The 21,037-nt window shown below is 39.7% G+C and overlaps 1 protein-coding gene and 2 non-coding genes across 12 annotated transcripts in view; 1 reads left to right on the forward strand and 2 right to left on the reverse strand.

The window, feature by feature from the left end:
- Nucleotides 1-21,037, reverse strand: part of CNOT1 (CCR4-NOT transcription complex subunit 1) — a 91,593-nt gene that overhangs the window by 13,619 nt on the left and 56,937 nt on the right. For 7 of the 10 annotated variants that reach the window (XM_066242382.1, XM_066242383.1, XM_066242377.1 and 4 more), the window contains 20 exons: nt 19,620-19,744; nt 19,101-19,387; nt 18,190-18,268; nt 17,008-17,238; nt 16,681-16,821; nt 15,654-15,833; nt 11,807-11,923; nt 11,353-11,463; nt 10,953-11,030; nt 10,590-10,767; nt 9,708-9,838; nt 7,536-7,832; nt 5,167-5,307; nt 4,967-5,071; nt 4,173-4,292; nt 2,849-3,040; nt 2,133-2,275; nt 1,523-1,631; nt 1,250-1,419; nt 337-589 (listed from right to left, as the gene is read on the reverse strand). In XM_066242382.1, coding sequence (XP_066098479.1) covers nt 337-589; nt 1,250-1,419; nt 1,523-1,631; nt 2,133-2,275; nt 2,849-3,040; nt 4,173-4,292; nt 4,967-5,071; nt 5,167-5,307; nt 7,536-7,832; nt 9,708-9,838; nt 10,590-10,767; nt 10,953-11,030; nt 11,353-11,463; nt 11,807-11,923; nt 15,654-15,833; nt 16,681-16,821; nt 17,008-17,238; nt 18,190-18,268; nt 19,101-19,387; nt 19,620-19,744 — 3,188 coding nt within the window. The remainder of the gene's footprint in view (nt 1-336; nt 590-1,249; nt 1,420-1,522; nt 1,632-2,132; nt 2,276-2,848; nt 3,041-4,172; nt 4,293-4,966; nt 5,072-5,166; nt 5,308-7,535; nt 7,833-9,707; nt 9,839-10,589; nt 10,768-10,952; nt 11,031-11,352; nt 11,464-11,806; nt 11,924-15,653; nt 15,834-16,680; nt 16,822-17,007; nt 17,239-18,189; nt 18,269-19,100; nt 19,388-19,619; nt 19,745-21,037) is intronic. The other 3 variants (XM_066242386.1, XM_066242387.1, XM_066242384.1) reach the window with 1 other exon arrangement.
- On the reverse strand, nt 13,219-13,347 carry LOC136313799 (small nucleolar RNA SNORA46). Its single transcript, XR_010727232.1, has one exon. It is a non-coding gene; the product is annotated as a small nucleolar RNA SNORA46 (small nucleolar RNA).
- On the forward strand, nt 20,789-20,864 carry TRNAT-GGU (transfer RNA threonine (anticodon GGU)). Its single transcript has one exon. It is a non-coding gene; the product is annotated as a tRNA-Thr (tRNA).

Here is a 21,037-nt window from a genome sequence, read left to right on the forward strand (position 1 = left end):
AAGAACTTTTATCAGCCCGTAATCCCATCACTGGTGATGATCAAGCTGGTAGAATTACTATATATACATCCTGCAGTTTCATTATTTGTTCTCTGACCCACTGTACTCTGTAGCTGTGACAACTGAAATGGGATAAATAGAACTAAAGGGGACGAGGAATGCTGACTTGACTGCTCTATAAGAAATGATGAAATAAATAAGCTGTGTCAATTTAACAGGGTAATGGTGACATTTTTGGTTTACATGAGTATGGAGGTAACTATCTGACCATAGGTACATAATACTGAGCTTTAATATTGGAGGTATTACACCCTACTTATGTTGAATAAAAAGCACCTTTCTTTCCAAAAGCTCTACCTGTCCAACAAACGCAGAGAAAGCTTTGGTACTGTCACGGCCAGCTGCTGCTGAATGGTAGAGATTCACCCATTCCCTCAGAAGATACTCTGCCTTCTCCCTCAGGCCTGGAGGGTCATCGTACTCTGAGGCTTGAGAGATCCCAGAATGCATCATAAAGTTAGGGCCTCCATGAGCACGATCAATCATTGCTTCATAGTTGGATCGCACTACTTCCATCAGCTGGGGCAATCTAGTACAATAAATCCAGAGTAAAAATCAGTCTACTCATGGTTGTGATTTCATAGACACACAGTTGAACAACTTGCTTCTTTAGTAGAAACCACAAGAGATGATCACTTTACCATTTCCATATTAAAAAAAAACTATCCCTGGTCTCTTTGTCTCTGTTTACTTGTGAGGACAGAGTATGTAAATGACTGACCTTAGTTAAGCCATTTCCTGACCAAAAACTGGTGCCCACTTGAAATGGAGCTGATGTTTTCCATCAACAAGTATTCACTATGGACCGACTATTTGACATGATCTGTTATTTATCTTAATTCTCAACAGCTCTTTGAAATATTACTTCCATATCATACAACAAACAGGCTTAGGAAGGGTAAACCAACTTGCCTAAAACTGGACAGACTTGAAGAGGCAGAGCTGGGGCTTAACCATCCGACTCTAACTCCAAGTCTCATATTAATACTGCATGTGCTGCTCTACAGCAAGGCATGCCAATTAGTTAAGCTTCCGTAATTCAAGGGACAATATTAGGCCTCTCTAAAGTTTCCCATATGTTGTAGGTAAAGCAGTTATAACAGGTCATGTTAGTGATTCTGCACATTCATTTCTAAAGCTCTTTCTCAGACTGCTGAACACACATGAGCCCCGAGTATGCCATCCTCACCCTTCCGGAGCATTGCCTCTGGAGTGAGCATTGATTCTCATGAGGGTTTCAATGGTGTGGAACAGATCTGCCTCAGTAATATGGGCAACGCTTCTTTCATCCACCAGCAGGATTTTTACCAGCTGCATAGCAAATGCCACAGCCATGTAGTTTAAACCATTCTCCATTGACTGGCAATACACAAGACAAAATATAAGAAAGGCAACAGTTATAGCAAACACACTCCCCAACTACTAGAGTTCCTTCTCCTGTTTGAGTCCACTCCTTCCATACCTGAGCCAGGTGGAGATCATACTGCTGCATATTAACCAAATGATTGCGAATCAGCAATTCCACTGCCTCCACATTGTATTTATATTCATCCCGACATTCAATTAGGCACCTAGAAAAAGTATTTCTTTATTCAGATAGGCTTAACCATTCCATAGCAGGTAAAAGAAAGAACCCATTTTATTCAACGGTAATTTTTTCCAAACTAAAGACTTGAGGACCAACTGCAAACAGTATCCAAGATTTAAAACAGTGATGAAGCAGAACAGCCAGCCCAGGGTTAAAACTCAAGCTTTGCTCTCAAAGCATAAAAAACAAAGCATTCCACATTAAAACATTTATATATGAACACCACTGCTCTAAAAGCAATAAAACCTTTAAAAAGCAATGATCTACAATTTACCCCCCATAGCAAGGTACTGGTTTTCTGTATCCATTATGGGCACCAGATGGAAAAAGAACAACCATCAACAATTCTCACTACTTAGAATTAGAAATTCAAACATCCCATTTACCTTCCATATTAAAGGGAAACCTCTGGACCTAAACAGGGCCATGCATATCAGAAGGCAGTCCAATAAATACTACTCCCTCTTCTAAGCTAACTACTGACCTTGTGATCTGTTTGTTACACCATGGAGACCCATATGCCCGGCCATCTTGAAGAGCTTTTAAGACCAGGAGGTGGCATTCCCTATAGCGCAGCAGTAGGTCAGCATCAGCACCACTTGTGGCATCTAGTAAGCCCTCTACAGCCTATGGAAGGAAAGAAGTGTTTGGAACCATGGAAAATACAGTACTCAGCCGAACTATCAAAGCCAAAAACCAAACCTTAATGCAGACTACAAGATACCTTCTAGGGTTCAGCGTTAACAACCTCTCCACTCACCAAAGTCCTTTTCACTTACCTAAGACACACTCTTAAGTTCTATCTGGTTTAGGCTCACTCTTTTCACCGTCAAAAAAGGCTACACTGTTCTTTCATCGTCAAAATCCAATGCTCCCCACCTAACCCGTACCCCAGTACCCAAATACTTGAATCAATGGTCTGTCAAAATATAAACAGCCATCTCTTAAATTTTCTTGTATAATCGTATTTCTAGAAACTCTTGCCTTAAAAAAAAAAGAAAGAAAAATATTTCCTACTTTTTACCATTTTTAATTGCCACAACTATGTTATGTTCTATTCTGGAGAAAATCACCTGCTTATTACAGAATTTGCTTTGCATTACCTTTTAAAATCTTAAATGTAGCTTAAGCAGATAATGGTGCAGGTCACAGGATAGTTTACAAACCTAGTTTTTTCTGAAAGTAATAATGAGAACTAACCTTCTGGAGCAATCCAAGAGCAGCGATGGCATCCCGAGAGTTTCGAGATAGCACTACAACCTCCAGAAGACTTCTAAGAGCCTGAGCTTGAGGGTTCATGGCCAGAGTTGGTGGAATGGCATGTAGGTGTTGCTCTAGTTCTGTGATGCACTTATCATAAATTTGAGCTACATCATCTGTTGCCCAAGCTTGCTGTTTTGGAGAAGGAAACAACCAAAAAATAAAAATTATATATTTTTCATTGGCGCATGTAGCAAAGTTCAAGGTTTTTTTTTGTTTTATGTTTTCCAACAAAACATGGAGGGTCTCTTCTATCCCCTTTCCGAATTATTTGGCCTTAACATCATTAGGCAGGACAGCGCAAGGCAGGCCTTAGGGAGAGCTATTTCACTTGACAGTGGAAAGCCTGGCAGACACCAACACATCAAGTGATCAAAGAGAGCATAATAAATAATGGAACAGGCTGAGGGCAGCCATCACTGGTGGAGTCTAATAATCTCTCCGCAGGCTACACGAGTAATCCAACCCGTGGGAAATACAGTGCCCAGTCCGAGTGTCCGAGCCAGACAGGACAGAATAAGATCACAGCATCATTTCTGTGATATTCCAGTCACAGAGACACTGCCCAAATCTTTTCATGAAAACAAACAAACACAAATCAGCACGTTCTATAAAATCACTGGCCTATAATCTGCAAAGATGTCAAGGTCAAGCAAGATGAGCAAAAACTGAAGCGCTGTACGAAGGCGCTGGGGGAAATTTTAAAATATGACAACTAAATGGATGTGAGGTTCTGAAACAGGTCCTATAAGTATAAAAAAAAAACAATATTGGGACACTATGTAAAACCTGAATAAGGTCTAAGTATTAATGTATTAGCATTGCCTGAGTTTAATGATCTTACTATAGTCACATGGGAGATTATAAGAGTCTTTATAAGAGTGATTAGGAAATCAAGGTCCACACCCATGTTCAAATAGTTCAGGAGGAAAATGTTTCACCTAAAATTTCTACTTCTCTGTAAATAACTGCTTTAAGTTTTTTAAAAAATCTAACAAAACAAATAAATAAAAAAAGGCCCAGGAAAGCTGTGCAAACTCCTCTAATTAGGCCAACATGAAAGTTAAACCAATCTCATGGACTTAAAAAACAAGCAAACAGAAAAACCCTATATACCATGCTGATCTGACATGCAGAATACTCATTAAAACCTCTGTAACTTTTTTCCCTTTTAATTTAAGCTCCCAGGAAGCAAATTCCAGATTGACAAAAATATTCAAAATAAACTGCAAAAAACTTAATTTAATCCAAGGCAAGTATTTACCTTCATGGGTTGAGCTAAAAATCCCGTGGGTTGACTTAAATCGTTCGTGGGCAAGAAGCCAGGCACATTGCGTGCAAATTCTTCATAAACAGCAAGCTGCTTTGGGTCCACACCACCAACCTTGGGAAGAAGAAAATCTATTTTGATAGGATCCTCTTGACAATCAAAAGAAACTGATTTTGGAAGTGGAAAGGTTGTATGGAAGCAAGCACAGGCGTTCTGAGAAGGGGCCCAGGAGTCACTACAGTGAGCAGCAGCATGGCTGAGCATGCTCACACACGGGGTTTCCCACTGCTCTGAATGCTGCCAGTCACCCTCACTTAGAAATTCATTAAGTTTTTTCACTAGAAAATGCCTCAAATAGGACCATACGAGTACAATTCTCAATGGAACTTGTAAAAATAATCGGATTTTTCACCATCTTCTTTTTTTTAATCTTATTTTTATTAATTTTAATGCAGTGACATTTATAAATCAGGGTACATATGTTCAGAGAAAACATCTCCAGCAGCACCATCTTCTTGTCACCAATAAGCAACTAGCAATAAAAACACAAATACCAGAAGGGAAGATCCAAGTTGGGACACTTGAGAACAGTCATATGAACTCTTTACAGTAGTTTTTCAACAATTGGGGGCTGGGGAAGCACATTTAAGCTATGCCTATACCTTCTCACAGGTTGCCTAAAGTGGAATACTACTTTCCCACTGCCCTAGTCCTGGTGAGGAGTTTAAGCAAAAGAACAGAAAGATAACAAAGATGGGGTGAGGAGATTCAGGGCCCCCAATTCTCACTTTCAGTCTGATCTGCTCTGGCATCCGCTCAGCTTGGTATGTTAACACAACAGGATCACAGTACCTGCGCCCTTCCTGCCTGGCATGTTTTCTCAGCTCAAATTCCTGCAAATAAAAAAAGTCACTGAGGTTCTTGTTATGAGGCACATTCTTACACACAAAAAAGAAAAATACTTAAAAGGCAAATGCTGAACACTTACAGTTGCTAATCTCTTGTCCATTTCAGGGCCTGCTTTTTCTACTGCAGTCTTCTGAATAAAACAGCAAGCTAATTCACAATTGTCCTGAGCTAGCTGAGCAGCTGCCTGATCCATCATTTCCCTTTGTTGTGGGGATGCAGTCTAGTGGGAGGAGACAGAAAGAAAAAGATCTCAAGTTTTCTGTGGCTAGACAAGACAGGGTAACAGAAAAATGCACCGCTCACATATATGAATTTAAAAGTCCTGATTTTACTTATGACCCATTAATAGTAATGGGTCTTCATCTATAAGATAAAAATATTACTCACAAGAACATCTTACCAGATTGTTATAAAGATGGTAAATATAAAAACAGAAAAGCAGTGAACAAAGACATTATTAATCATGACACCTGAGACCCAAAATTAATAAGAGTTACTTGAAAAGATTGTGCTGTGTATGTATGTACATATGAAGCTGCTTTAAATATTTTGCGCTGTTCGACTCCCAAGTGCTTTCATTTAAATTCTTCATGGTAAACTGAATCAAGATTACTAACCAGTGCCTGACCAGGTGGTGGTGCAGTGGATAGAGCGTCGGACTGGGATACAGAAGGCCCAGGTTCGAGACCCCGAGGTCGCCAGCTTGAGCGCGGGCTCATCTGGTTTGAGCAAAAGCTCACTAGCTTGGACCCAAGGTCGCTGGCTTGAGCAAAGGGTTACTCAGTCTGCTGAAGGCCCGTGGTCAAGGCACACATGAGAAAGCAATCAATGAACTAAGGCAGGGGTCCCCAAACTTTTTACATAGGGGGCCAGTTCACTGTCCTTCAGACAATTGGGAGGGCCAGACTATTAAAAAACTATGAACAAATAAATCCCTATGCACACTGCACATATCTTATTTTAAAGTAAAAAAAACAAAACCAGAACAAATACAATATTTAAAATAAAGAACAAGTAAATTTAAATCAACAAACTGACCAGTATTTCAATGGGAACTATGCTCCTCTCACTGACCACCAATGAAAGGGGGGCCGCATGCGGGCCGCAGTTTGGAGACCCCTGAACTAAGGTGTCTCAATGAAAAACTCATGTTTGGTGCTTCTCATCTCTCTCCCCTTTCCTGTCTGTCCCTATCTATCCCTCTCTCTCTCTGTAAAAAAAAAAATTAAATTAAAAAAAGATTACTAACTAGCCTTGCCCAGCTGGTTCAGTAGATAGAGCGGCAGCCCAGCTTATGGACATACTGGGTTTGATTCCCGGTCTGGGCACACATGAGAATCAACCATATGCTTCTCTTCCTCTCCCTCTCGTTCATTCTCTCTCGCAGCCAGTGGCTTAATTGGTTCAAGTGTTGGCCCCTGGCCCTGAGGATAACTTGGTTGATTCGAGCATTGGCCCTAGAAGGGGGTTCCCAGGTGGATCCCGGTCAGGGAGCATGTGAGAGTCTATCTCTTCTCCTCTCACTTAAAAATAATATTATTAACTTACATATTTTTTTAAGTCTTTCATTTCTTTTTGTTTTAAAATTTTTATTGATTTTTAAGGAGAGAAGAAAGGGGCAGAGAAACATGGTTTTGTTGTTCCACTTATTTATGTTTTCATTGGTTCATTCTTTTCTTCTTTTTATTTATTCATTTTTAGAGAGAGGAGAGAGGAGGGGGAGGAGCAGGAAGCATCAACTCCCGTATGTGCCTTGACCAGGCAAGCTCAGCATTCCAGGTTGATGCTTTATCCACTGCGCCATCACAGGTCAAGCTGGTCTTTTTTCTTTTCTTTTTTTTTTTTTTTTTTGACAAAGACAGAGAAAGGGGCAGATAGGGACAGAGACAGGAAGGGAGAGAGATGAGAAGTATCAGTTCTTTGTTGTGGCTCCTTAGTTGCTCATTGATTACTTTCTCATATGTGCCTTGACATGGGGCGGGGGGCGGGGGGGGGCGGAGATGGACCCCCAGATGAGCTAGTGATCCCCTTGCTCAAGCCAGCGACCTCAGAGTTTCAAACCTGGGTCTTCTGTGTCCCAGTCCGATGCTCTATCCACTGCGCTGCACCCTGGTCAGGCCACTGGTCGATTCTTGTATGTGCCCTGACCAGGGATTGAACCAGCAACCTAACGAATTGGGGAAATGCTCTCTAAACAACTGAGATACGTGCCAGAGACTATATATAGTCTTTTAAAACAATAAATATTTGAGTAACGACTATCTGCCAAACACTGTTGAGGATACAATAGTGAGCAGAAAAACATGGTGCTTCACTTAAAGAATTTACAATCTAAGAGGAAGGAAGATATCAAACAACTATGGTGACTATTAGAGTAAGTAGAAATGCAAAGAAACTCAGACAAGAAGCAATCAGTTTTGAATTACAGCAAGAAAATTATCAACTTACACGAAGAGCTGAGGCAAAACTGTTTTTCAGGTTGGTGGATATGCTCATGAGCAAAGGTTCCCTGCAAGTGATCATAGCCATTCCAGCTGTCAAGTTACGCATCATGTGATGAGCCGCTATTCGCATTCGAGATTCCTCAGAGTCCAGGGCAAAATCTTTCCTGACTATTTGCTCACAAGTAGTCATGGCAATCTTAATTGATCGATCCACCACAGGATGGACTAGCTCCTGGACAGCCCGTTCAATTGCTTGGCGCACACACTGCTTCAACTGTGGATGGGCCTGAAACAAGGGAATCTGGATGGGGAAGAACAAGACATTTCAATGGCCTGTTGAAGACAACTCAGTTTCTATAGGTGATCACAACCATGACTTTGGAAATACTGCAAGGTTGACTGTTAACTACCAATTCCCACTTTAAATTAATAAAAAACTCAGGAATCAGAAGCCGGCTATAATGACGGAAGTATTCAGTATACCTTGTGATGAAAGGAAATACATATATATCTTTGATTTTTAAAAACTTCTATTGTTCATTACAAGATGCATTAGCTGCTTAAGGACACACTACATGCTTAGTTAAAATACATGACTCAAGTGGTTTTAAGAAAAATAATCAAGTTTATAGAGAAAATGCTTTCTACAAAAACTTTTATTGCTACAAATAACTCCTCAGAATAGCAGCGTTTAACATTATCATACACTGACACCTTACTTGACTTGAAAGATTGTTTTTAATCTTTTCTCTGGTAGAAACTATGCCCTAATACTCTCTAATTTATTGACTTTATATGCAATTTTTAAAATATTCAGGAAGAACACAAAAGTGTTCAAATTACTAGGAGTTAAGATAAAAGGGAATCACAATTTGTAGATTTCAGTTTTTCTTTTAAAAACTCAGTGCCACATCTATGGGGGGGGAGGCCAGATTAAAGCGATCTCTTTAGAATGTTTTCAAGTCCTTTAAATATGAAAGTTCAATGGATTAATAACGTTACTCCTATCTTTGTGAACATTTTCGGTTTATAAAACAAAGACCATGAAAACTCCAAGTATATGATTTTAAACTAAACAAATGATAGATAATAGAAGACAAAATCATCAACTATCACTCTGAATATAGACAGTAAAATACAAAGCATTGATGGGAAGTTACCTTATAATGCTAAACTAGACTGCTTCCCAGAACCAGGCCCCAGAAAGTATGAAGTTACTTCCAGACCTTTACCTGGAGATTTTATATACATATATTAACCAGCTTAGTTTCGGCTATCTACCTAAAGAAAGGGCTTAATGCCAGGGTAAAGTGACATCATGATGAAAACAAAGAGCAAAAAGCTACAGTATATATACTGCTCATAAATATTAGGGGATATTTTAAAGTGAATATGAAGCAATAAAAAAGAAGCAACTGACTTTTTTTATTAAACAAGATCAAAAAAGCAAACAAGTCAAAGAAAGTTGTTTGATTATGCAAATGAGATGCAAAACCAACTTTTATTTCATTGGTGAAAATGCACTATACAAAAGGCTGAAAACACTAGAACATCTGCACGCTCCCTGATCCCCTAATTTTTGTGAGAGGTGTACTAAGGACCCTCTGACCTGAGCAAGTAATTCTTGGCAACTGTCATTATTACAGGTTGGGGCAAAAGTATCCTATAGTTGTTCATATGGAAAATAACTCAATAGTTAATAAATAATAAACAAAAATGAACTGTGTTTTACATACAATGTAACCTACTTTGCCTCACCCTGTATTGCCAGCTGTTTTAATAGCATCTAAGTACATTTATAATTTCATACATACTCAGCAAACAAGCTTTAGTCATTGCAAACATTCATAACTTCCATTCAGAGTCTAGATATCAGAAGAAAAATACCAAAGGCCAGACCCTCACTGCTGCTCACTTTTCCATCAGTCTTTTTTTAGTCAAAATAAAAGCTCCTACATTGGTCTGAGGACCATGGGGGCTCCACATTTTTACCATGCTAATAGACCCGGTTAGGCCTCTCTGGCTTGCATACGGAGCCAGCTATCTTAAAGTATCCCAGCTATACAACAACACCTGCTCTCTGCACAAAAATCTACAACAACGGAATTCAGAGAAGGGGTAAGGAAGGCAACCAGTCACAAAGTGAAAGCTGGGAAATGGGATGAGGGTTACTCACTGTTGGGTTTAGAGTGATGTGCGGCGCCAGGCCCGCGAGGGAGTAGACATTGATGTCGTGGTAGCTGTACTGCGGTTGTGGGGGGACTGTGGCGGTACATGTGGTGCTGGTAGCTGGTGTGGTAGAAGTTGCTAAAAGCAAAGAGAGAAAATAAGAGCTAATTAGAAACACATATTGCTTGACTTTACAACAAAATTAGCAGGATGCCAAGTGGTTTTTATTTCATTACACAAATTGGATTAGTGGGTGGAGGTTGGGGAAATTATTATTTTTAAGAGATTTAAACAAAGCATGTAAAACTGTCAGTAGCAGTACCCATACCACAGAAATCAACTGAGGAATCATATGATATAAAATTAGCAGGCGCAAAGCTTGGATTATTCCTTTTTATACATGTCCATTTTCAACCTAGGCTATTCCCTGGTTCCACCTAGAGATTCTTGGCTACCAAGGGCTAAGAGAGGATGAAAAACTGATTTATCCTAACCACAAACTTCAAGTTGTTTATTCAACATCTCTATCACCCCCACACTCCCAATCCTCTCGACCCAGATAAAAGAAATCACTTTCTGGCAGGTCAAGCTGGTCTGGCCACCCCTAGATTTGAGGAATGACACAGGCTGCATGCCACTGAATTCTGAGACCTCTAGCAATAAAAACAATAGCCCGCCTTAATTAAGAACACCACATGAATTGAATTACTCGGATGTATTCAAATGCAGTATTACAATGCCTGGACACTGCTAACACTTCCTTAATAATTTAGGAGGCCCACCAAAAAGTATACAAAAGTTCAGCACCACATAATGTCAAACAATTATAACTTGCTACATGCTGGAAACGTACTAGTTAAGAGAACATTCTATTAAGTATAGGGCTTACTTGTGGTTGTGATGGGAGGGAGTTCTTCTGGCTGCTTGACATCTTTCTTTGGAGCAGAGAGCTGCTCGTCTAAGTTCTTCAGGCGATCTTTGTCCTTGAGGAGGCTTCCTGGTTTTAGCTCATTGATGTCTAAGGCGAGGTTCTTACAGAGGACCTCAATCTCAAACTTCAAGTTTAACTGCATAATTCCAATAATTGATTAGAATTAGAACTTTTAAAATAACAGTTTAAGCTATATTTATAATATACACTATTCCCACCCAACTGTTACAATTCCCTCCCAAATAGTCTTTACCTTTCCTGTAAATTTTAATAATGTGAAGACAGAGCATGTTCTAAAGGATAAAGAAGCAATACATTTACCTTTAAGTCATGTTCCTGATGTAGCTCAGCTAATACATTCATAATTGCCATTGTCCAGGGGTTGGGTGGCCTAAAAACCTAAAAAAAACCTATTATGTTAAGTTGGCCTCCAAATCGCTTCGAGTTATATTATTTTAGTTAAGCACTTATGTGTCCGTTACAAAATCTGCAGCCCTCCATCTATATACTATTTCAGAAAAACACCAAAACCCAAAGCTACATATTAGAAGCTAGTCCTTTAATTGTACATAGCTTCTCATACTGGAGGTCCCACTGTACCTGAGGAAAAATGGTTAAACAAAGTGCTAGTTATAAGAACTAAGGACATACTTTCTTGACCTTGTGCTGAAATTAACACTTACAAATTTAGCCATCAAAAAAATATTAAAAATCTACTCACCACACTACGAATGCTAGACTCTAAGACTTTGGCAACAAAGGGCACTACATAGAGCAATTCTTGCTGTCCTTTAACATAAGCCTCTAGCAGCAAAGATTTTACATCCAAGTCCTAGGGGGGGAAAAGTATTTTTAAAAGCTGGAAATATACTTCAAAACCTTCCACAAAGTAAACAAAGAAAGGCATCTTGCCAAACTTCTCAGAAGAGGAAACAACATAATACAGTATTTGATTCTTTACTTACAAAAAGGAGTGACCATCCTACCTTACGGGCTTTGTTTGCCCTGCTAAATGCCGTGGGGCCGTGAGCATGCAAGTAGGGGTTCAAAACATGGGCCAAACTCTTATAAACACCCAATAATCATTAAACCAGCCCCAAATAATATCAGGACTTAAGACATAATATACCAAATAAACATTCTCAAGTTTTACATAGACCTTCACTGGAACTCACAGTGTGTAAGATGGGTTTGTTTTTAGCTAGCGTGATCATTCCTAGCCAGTGTCCCAGGTTCTTCAGCAGAGAACGATCTGAGAAATTGGCTGCAGCTTTATCAGAGGTCAGGAGCACCTATAAAAAATAGGATTAAGAAAGGTATGAAAATGAGCTGATTAAACAAAAAATACCTCAACTAAGAGAATTCCATTGTTCTATGTTAAAAATAAGCCATCGATTACGAGAACATGTCCCCCCAACTAGATCTACTCCCTAGTATCACATCATCGTTCCATGACATTCCTGGCTGTACGACAGAGCCAGGTGTTCCTCTGCATCACAGCGTAACCTAGAATGGGGAAATTCCCATCCACAAGTTTAAATATAGTGCTACTCCTAAGCCAGTGTCCCAAGTTAGTCAGCAAAGAATGACCATAGCTGTGTGCAGGCCCACACTGTCTACTTGAAAAGTTATTCCTTTGAGTCTTTCCTTTATTTTTACCTTTACATGTCTTGCATTTTATTTTTCCAATACTCAGCATAATTACATCATACAAAATACAAAGTATACAAGGTTTAAAGTCTCATGTATGTTCCCACAGAAGAGTATTTTAGAACTCTGAAAATGTTAGCTAGTTTGAAGCAGAGACCCAACTGAAAATCTATTTTCAAATGAAGACTCTATCCATGCCTTTCAGATCTTCAAAAGAGCAGGCAGATGGAGATTTTAACCAAGATCACAATATCCATTGCAAACTTTAGCATTGTCCATGTCAACGTACATCTCTGGAGACAAGATAACTTTCTAATACAGTATAATGTTGCATATACGCTTCTTTGCAAATATTCTAGAAAATCTAAGCCATTTCATTAATTTTCTAGTTCTTTTGTATAGGGGACAAAACCATCACATACATCACCACCCATTTACCACATGGTACCCTCTTAATTCATGGCTATAAATTAAAATTTATAATTTAAACCAGGGGTAGTCAACCTTTTTATACCTACTGCCCACTTTTGTATCTCTGTTAGTAGCAACATTTTCTAACCGCCCACCAGTTCCACAGTAATGGTGATTTATAAAGTAGGGAAGTAACTTTACTTTTTTTAAAATTTATAAAGCAGAGTTACAGCAAGTTAAAGCATATAATAACAACTACTTACCAAGTACTTTATGTTGGATTTTCACTAAGTTTGGCAGAATAAATCTTTATAAAACAACTTACTATAGAAATGTATCTTTTTGGTTGCTCCGCTACCGCCCACCATGAAAGCTGACACGCCCACTAGTAGCGGTAGGGACCAGGTTGTCTACCACTGATTTAAACTATTGTTTGAAAGGATCTTGAGATTTTTGCTTCCGAGTGTGTGAGAATGTTCATATATTCCAACCATCCTTATTATCAGACAATAAAGGCTCAGTATGATTATGTTCCTCACTCCATCCAGCACCAGCAGAATGGCAGCTGTGCAACAGAAAGAGCCAGGAATTCTTTTGCACTACAGCGTAACCTAGAATGGGGAGAGCTCCCATCCACAGGTTTAAATATAGTGCTGGCTCCTAAGCCAAAGCCCCAGGTAATTCAGAAAAATTATCATAGGTGTGTGCAGGCCCATACTGTCTACTAGAAATTACTCCTCCTAAGAAATAAAATACTTTAATTTTGTAAAATAAGTATTCACTCATTATAAAGAATCTGACTCTAAAATAAACTGCTGAGAATCCTAAACAACAGCTAGTCCAGAAACAGGGCCAGAGTTGAAAACTATCTGGCACTTATGACAAAAAGAAAAACATGCGCTTCAACAGTTTCTGTAATAGTGAAAGTTACCTAGGTATCCATTAGCAATATAGATCCATACACTGCATTTCTTTTATTTATTTTTTTTATTTTTTACAGAGACAGAGAGTAAGTCAGACGGAGGGATAGACAGGGACAGACAGACAGGAACGGAGAGAGATAAGCACCAATCATTAGATTTTCATTGCATGTTGCAACACCTTAGTTGTTCATTGATTGCTTTCTCATATGTGCCTTGACTGTGGGCCTTTAGCAGACTGAGTAACCCCTTGGTGAGCCAGCGACCTTGGGTTCAAGCTGATGAGCTTTGCTCAAACCAGATGAGCCCACGCTCAAGCTGGCGACCTCAGGGTCTCAAACCTGGGTCCTCTGCATCCCAGTCCGATGCTCTATCCAGTGCGCCACGCCTGGTCAGGCCATACACTGCATTTCTATTAAGACTTAAAAACAAGCAAAGGGACTACAGCTAGAGCACATTACAAATAATGTGCGGAGGGAAGGAAAGCAAGTTAAAAATATGCAGAAGGTAAAAATTATACAATGAATGATAAATTTAGAATACTAGTTACTATCAAAGTAAACAGCACAGAGTATAAAACTATATCTTTGAGAAGCAATCAATGAACAACTAAAGCGTTGAAGCAACTACAAATTGATGCTTATCTCTCGACTTCCCTCTCTCTCCTTTAATGCTTTTTTCTTTAGTGAAACAGAGACAGGGACAGATAGGACAGGCAGACAGGAAGGAGAGAAATGAGAAGCATCAAATAATAGTTGTAGCACCTTAGTTGTTCATTGATTGCTTTCTCATGTGTGCCTTGACTGGGGGGGCTCCAGCCAAGCCAGTGACTCCTTTGCTCAAGCCAGCAACCTCTGGGCTAAAAAACTAATAACCACAGGATCACGACTATGATCACACACTGAAGCCAGATGAGCCCGTGCTCAAGCTGACAACCTTGGGGTTTCGAAATTGTGTCCTCAGCATCACAAGCCAACGCTCTATCCACTGCAGCACTGCCTGGTCAGGCACTCACTCTTTCTTAAAAGCAAGTTTCAGACCTGACCTCTGGTAGCACAGTGGATAAAGCATCGACCTGAAACATTGAGTTCACTGGTTTGATATCCAGGGATTGCCTGGTCAAGGCACATATGGGAGTTGATGCTTCCTGCTCCTCCCTCCTTCTCTCTCTCCTCTCTAAAAAATAAAAATCTTAAAAAAAAAAAAAGAAGCGGAAGACCCAGGTTCGAGACCCCGAGGTTGCCAGTATGAGCGTGGGCTCATCTGGCTTGAGAAAAAAAAAAAAAAGCTTGCCAGCTTGGACCCAAGGTCGCTGGCTGGAGCAAAGGGTTATTCGATCTGCTGAAGCCTCATGGTCAAGGCACATATGAGAAAGCAATCAATGAACTAAGGTGTCGCAATGCGCAACAAAAAACTAATGATTGATGCTTCTCATCTCTCCGTTCCTTTCTGTCTGTCCCTGTCTATCCCTCACTCTCTCTCTCTGTCTCTGTAAAAAATAAAAAAATAAAAAATATTAATAAAATAAAAGAACCTTTCTAAAAAAAAAAAAGAAGTTTTAGCCATGGCCAGTTGGCTCAGTGGTAGAGTGTCGGCCTGGAATGTGGAAGTCCCGGGTTCGATTCCTGGCCAGGGCACACAGGAGAAGTGCCCATCTGCTTCTCCACCCTTCCTCCTCTCCTTCCTCTCTCTCTTCCCCTCCCACAGTCAAGGCTCCATCGGAGCAAAGATGGGCTGGGTGCTGAAGATGGCTCCATGGCCTCCACCTCAGGCACTAGAATGGCTCTGTTGGAATGGAGCCTGGCCCCCTAGTAGGTTTGCTGGGTGGATCCCAGTTGGGTGTATGAGGGAGTCTTTCTCTCTACCTCCCCACTTCTCACTTCAGAAAAATACAAAAAAAATAAAAAATTTTGAAAAAGCAAGCAAGTTTCATATATAACATACACAAAAAAGAGAAACACTCTCACCCCTCCAAATCTGTCTGTACAATCATTTCCACTCTCAGAATAGAAAAAAAATAGCACTACAAGAACTAACTTACTTTGATGTTTCTGTAGGTCTCATTTAGAACCATCTTATTAAATTCAGGATTCTTCAGTGTGTCCAGGAAGTTTGAATATAGACTGTGAAAATTTGGCTCAATACTGACTCTCTTCATAACCAGGTATTGCGAAACCCAAGGCATGAACTCTTCCTTGACAGTTTCCTTTAATTCTTCAACCTAGATAACAATGATAAATATTGTTACATGTTTTGTTTCTGAGAACAGTACTATAGCACATGGCTCCTTGCAAAATTAGGTGCTAAATCAAAAAATCACCAAGCTACATTTCTTTCCCGCAGCAAACAGATGCTATGAAGTACACTATGTTCAACTCCATAAATTGTGGGTGATTAGGACTGAAATATCCATGGAAACTTTAAAATTATAAGACAGGTAGTCCTTCACCTCCATCTTACCGAACTCCATTTGACCAAAAGAGGATAAATTAGTAATCTACAACCTACCAGTAAAAGATCTAATACCAGAACTATGTACTTTCTAAATTCATCTCCAGGAATCCTCTGTAAAGTTTGATACTTCTTTTCCAAAAAGGTTTCATCCACCAGTCATTTATGGTGAGATTTGAAAGGATAGTACTTGCTTTTATCTCAAGTCCATTTGTTTAGGCTAATCTTACTGGCTAAGACAGGCATTTCGAAGTATGATCTTCACATATAAGCTTGTAAGGGAAGCATCATTCCTTATCTTTTTATTCAGAGCATTTATTGGGCACCTATTAAATGCTCTGAATGGTCTCTAGAAGGACATGAGTTGTGACTAGGAATACAAATGAAACCTTTCATCATCAAGAGATCATGAAATTTATTTTAAAATGTCTGTAACTCACTGCAAACCAATATTTAAAACTAGTGCTATTTAACCACTAGGTGTATATCCACATTTCCTTTGTTTTGATTCTATTACCTCCACCTTTCAAACGAACTGTTAAAATAGATGCAGAATGTGAAATATAAATCTCCCAATCTGTTAGGAATAAGAATACAAACTATTATATCACGCTTACCTTTTGTGTCATATTTGACTGTGAAAGGTTGTTGAAGATAAAGGCAATTTTCTCTTGGATATTTTCTGGGGGCTCCACAATTCTTTCAGTTTGATCTGTGGCCACAAGCAATGTATCTATATTTGTAGTATTAATAGAAGGCTAAAGAAATAAAGTACATAAAATAAACAAATTAAAATGCTTAGTTGACAACCCCCACCCCAAATGTATACAAATTCCTTTAGTATAAAAAATATACATGGTGCGCACCGGAAATGTTGTTTATAGTAAAATCAAAATACATGCTCACTACTGCATTAAGAAGAGAAAAAAGATACACCTACTTACTGGCACATCTTTCTTAAAGCTGACTCCGGTAGGCCTGGTGACAGTAACTGTTTTAGCAACAGTGGTGGTTGTTGAGGTGGTTACCATAGTGCTAACCTGACCAGCAAGGGGTGCTTTTGCTGGGACCTGGGCCTGAGCCTGGGCTTGAGCCAGTGCAATACTTCCAGGGGTTGTGATAGAACCCTGCATTTTCACAGGAGGATCTCTAGATTGCTGTCCATACTCGATATACTGTACGGGTAGGGAGAGAAGAACACATTAAGAGTCCTTAACAGAAACTGAAAAATTTGAAATATGTACACTCCCCTCACTTCAGGGCCTAGATGTCATTACAAAGTACTCTTTTGGATTATCTATCTCCCTTACTCCTTGCCCCATCCTGGCTCATATTCTTCAATATATAAAACATAAGTGGCCCTGGCCGGTTGGCTCAGCAGTAGAGCATCGGACCAGCAGTGTGTGGAAGTCCGTAGTTCAATTCCTAGTGAGGGCACACAGGAAAAGCGGTCATATGCTTCCCTAACCCATCTCTCTCTCTCTTCCACTCCTGCTCGAATGGTTCAAGCAAGCTGGCCCCAGGTGCTGAGAATGGCCCCATGGCCTCACCTCAGGCACTAAAATAGCTAGGTTGCTGAGCAATGGAGCAGCAGCCCCAGGTGGACAGAGCATTGCCTGGTAGGGGGCTTGCCGGGATCCTGTCTGCCTCCCCAGCTCTCACTCACTAAAAAATAAACAAAAAACCATAAGTTGATATATTGCCGACTCTTTGTGTATAAAATAGCAGCATTTATGAAAGAACTACTCTAGCAAAATAACTTCCAAAAAAGCAGCCACAGCCTAATCAGGCGGTGGTGCAGTAGATAGTCAGACTGGGACACAGAAGACCCAGGTTTGAAACCCCAAGGTTGCCAGCTTGAGCGTGGGCTCATTTGCTTGAGCATGGGATCACAGACATGACCCCATGGTTGCTGGCTTGAGCCCAAAGGTTGCTGGCTTGAGCAAGGGGTCACTCACTCTGCTGTAGTCCCCCCCATGGGTCAAAGCACATATGAGAAAGCAATCAGTAAACAACTAAGGTGCCACAACAAATAATGGATGCTTCTCATCTCTCTCCTTTCCTGTCTGTCCCTCTCACTAACTCTCTCCATCACACACACACACACACACACACAAGATGCTTACCTCCTGTAAATGATGTGGAAATTGCATAAAGTGACTGATAGAAGCCAAGTGCTGACAATACTGGGGATAGTCCTTCAATCTGCCAACAAAAACAGTCATTCTTTATTTCATTTAAGGAAACAGGTAGCACAACCAACAAAAATTTTCTTCCAGATGCTTGCCTAGGTCATTTTTCCCATTCTACCTATGAACTACCTTACTTGAAGAGAATGCCAAAGGGAAGAATACAGAAGTGCGGGGGGTAAATGTGAACTTCACCTCCTTTTACATAAGAAAACTGTTTTTTTTAAATGTCATATTTTAAACTGATTACAGTGTACCACTAAAACTGCTATTCCCCAAACAGGTAAATGGAAAAAGTTTTTAGTTATTCCATGCAATAAAACATGCAGTAACATGGAGGAATCTCAAAAGCACCATGCTGAGTGCAAAGTCAGATTCATACACATTAGGTTTGGTTCAATGCAAGAACCAATCTGGAAATAGAGCCAACTCAGATCAATGTTTGCCAGGGGCTAGGGGTGGAAGAAGGTGAACCTCAAAGGGAAAACAAGAGAACTTCTTGGGGGTGATGAATATATTCGGTATCTTGATTGTGACTGTGGTAGTTACATAACTAAAAATTTATCAAAACTCAAAGAACTGTACATCTAATATGGTGACTTACACTGTGTAAAATATATAACACTAAATAAACTCCCCCTATGATTTCATTTAATACTGTTTTTACTACTTATTTGATAACTCTAATTAACTGAATTGTTTTCACATCTTCCTCTTCTACTTCAGTCATTTAGATCAGTTAACATTCGTATAATGATGAGCCATGGCAAGAACAAGTTGGTAAATGATAGTTATTATTTCTCCCTATATTAAAAAAGTGAAATTTCATAGGAAACCTATCCACTCACCTATTTTTAAATCTATCTAGTGCAGCAATCCCGAAATAATACATTTTGGATCCAAAAGGCTTGCGTAAGGCTTCAAGAACATATCGCAGGGCCAGGCCTAGTGCCATGTAAGTGACCAGTCCTTTTTCAATTATCCCACCAAACAGGCAGGCTGTTATATGTAACTCTTTATCAGGGTACTGGGGGAAAAAGCGATATTCTTCAAACAAGTTCCTTAGCATACAATTAAATACTTCTCGTTCCCTCTTTATGGTAGAGTCTTTAAACCTCTGTAGCATTTCTAATACCTGGAAAAAGCAAGACAAAAACAATACACAAATAAAGGAGGCTTTATTTAATTAAGAGCTTTCCTAGAATGCTCTTAACAGAATTATGAAGCAGAATATTTCACAGTAAATTGAGTTTGAGATAAATGTAAAGATTTCAAACGATGCACAGACATATCAACACACTTTGAACTTTGAAGGAGGCGTTTAAGATTTATAGACTGTACAGGTTTCCATCCTCCTGGACACTCACCTCATCAACAGACATGGTTGGGTGTGGTGGGTGATTATATATTCTCTGGAAATAGCTGTTTGCTTCATCATCTATCTCTTTACTAAAGTGCTGATTTGCCTCTGGCCACACCTGAGACAAGTCCGCTGTTAGAAACAGAAAAGCAACCAGTGGGCATTTAGGCTCTTATTTTACTCCCCCATAAACATACACACAGAGCAAGAGACCAATAGTTTTAATATTAAGGGGAAAAATGAACAGAAGAAAGTTTTAAGTGGTCAAGTTTTAATATTTAGCTGGTCTAAGTGCACATAAAGGATTTGAACAAAACTACCTTACAAATGTAGTTCTACCTTAATATTTTCTTCACCAGGACCATCATTAAACCATGAAAGTCCACTTGGTTCAAATTTTCAACGGATTTACCCTTAATACAACTTCACTTGAGGTTACCAAGTATTTACTACTTTATAACAAATGACATTTAACAAACGAGTCACCAATGCATGTGCATGACATACTGATATAAACACAAAGCATGCTAACAAAACATGACATTCAGACAAGCCTTTCACACTAACATTTTGAAGTCATTTGGTATACTACCAAATTCTGCATAATGAAAATTTAGTCCCAATGACAGAGAGAACATTTATAAGTCAGCAATACCTCTGTATTTATAAAGAGGACTGCTCTAACTGTGGGATAACTATGAAGGTGAAATTTAAAAATTGTTTTTAAGGTACATCTATATATGGCAATATTTATAATATATAAGGCTATATATCAATCCTAAAGTTCTAACTTTAAAGTAAATTAAAATATTTTTAAGCCAGATGTGGCTCTTTCGATGGCTGAATCTGGCTCACAGACAAATCTTTAATAGAAAAAATAATAACATTAAAAATATAAAACATTCTCATGTATCACAATCCACTCATTTACTACCACTCATGTTCATAGTTGCGGGTGGCTAGAGCCAATCACAGCTATCCTCCAGGACAACACCAATTTTTATTGGATAATGCGTAATGTACATGGGTCATTGTATGGCTCTCATGGAATTACATTTTAAAATATGTGGCGTTCATGGCTCTCTCAGCCAAAAAGGTTCCTGACCCCTGTGCTAAGCTAAAACAGAAATCTGAAATCCTCGTCTGTTCTTGATTTGTTAAAAAAACACCAAAAAGGCCCTGGCCGGTTGGCTCAGTGGTAGAGCGTCTGCCTGGTGTGCAGAAGTCCTGGGTTCAATTCCCGGCCAGGGCACACAGGAGAAGCGCCCATCTGCTTCTCCACCCCTCCCCCTCTCCTTCCTCTCTGTCTCTCTCTTCCCCTCTCGCAGCCAAGGCTCCATTGGAGCAGAGATGGCTCGGGCGCTGGGGATGGCTCCTTGGCTTCTGCCTCAGGCGCTAGAGTGGCTCTGGTCACAACAGAGCGCC

Source organism: Saccopteryx bilineata, chromosome 9, assembly GCF_036850765.1.
Source record: "Saccopteryx bilineata isolate mSacBil1 chromosome 9, mSacBil1_pri_phased_curated, whole genome shotgun sequence".
Taxonomy (NCBI): Eukaryota; Metazoa; Chordata; class Mammalia; order Chiroptera; family Emballonuridae; genus Saccopteryx; species Saccopteryx bilineata.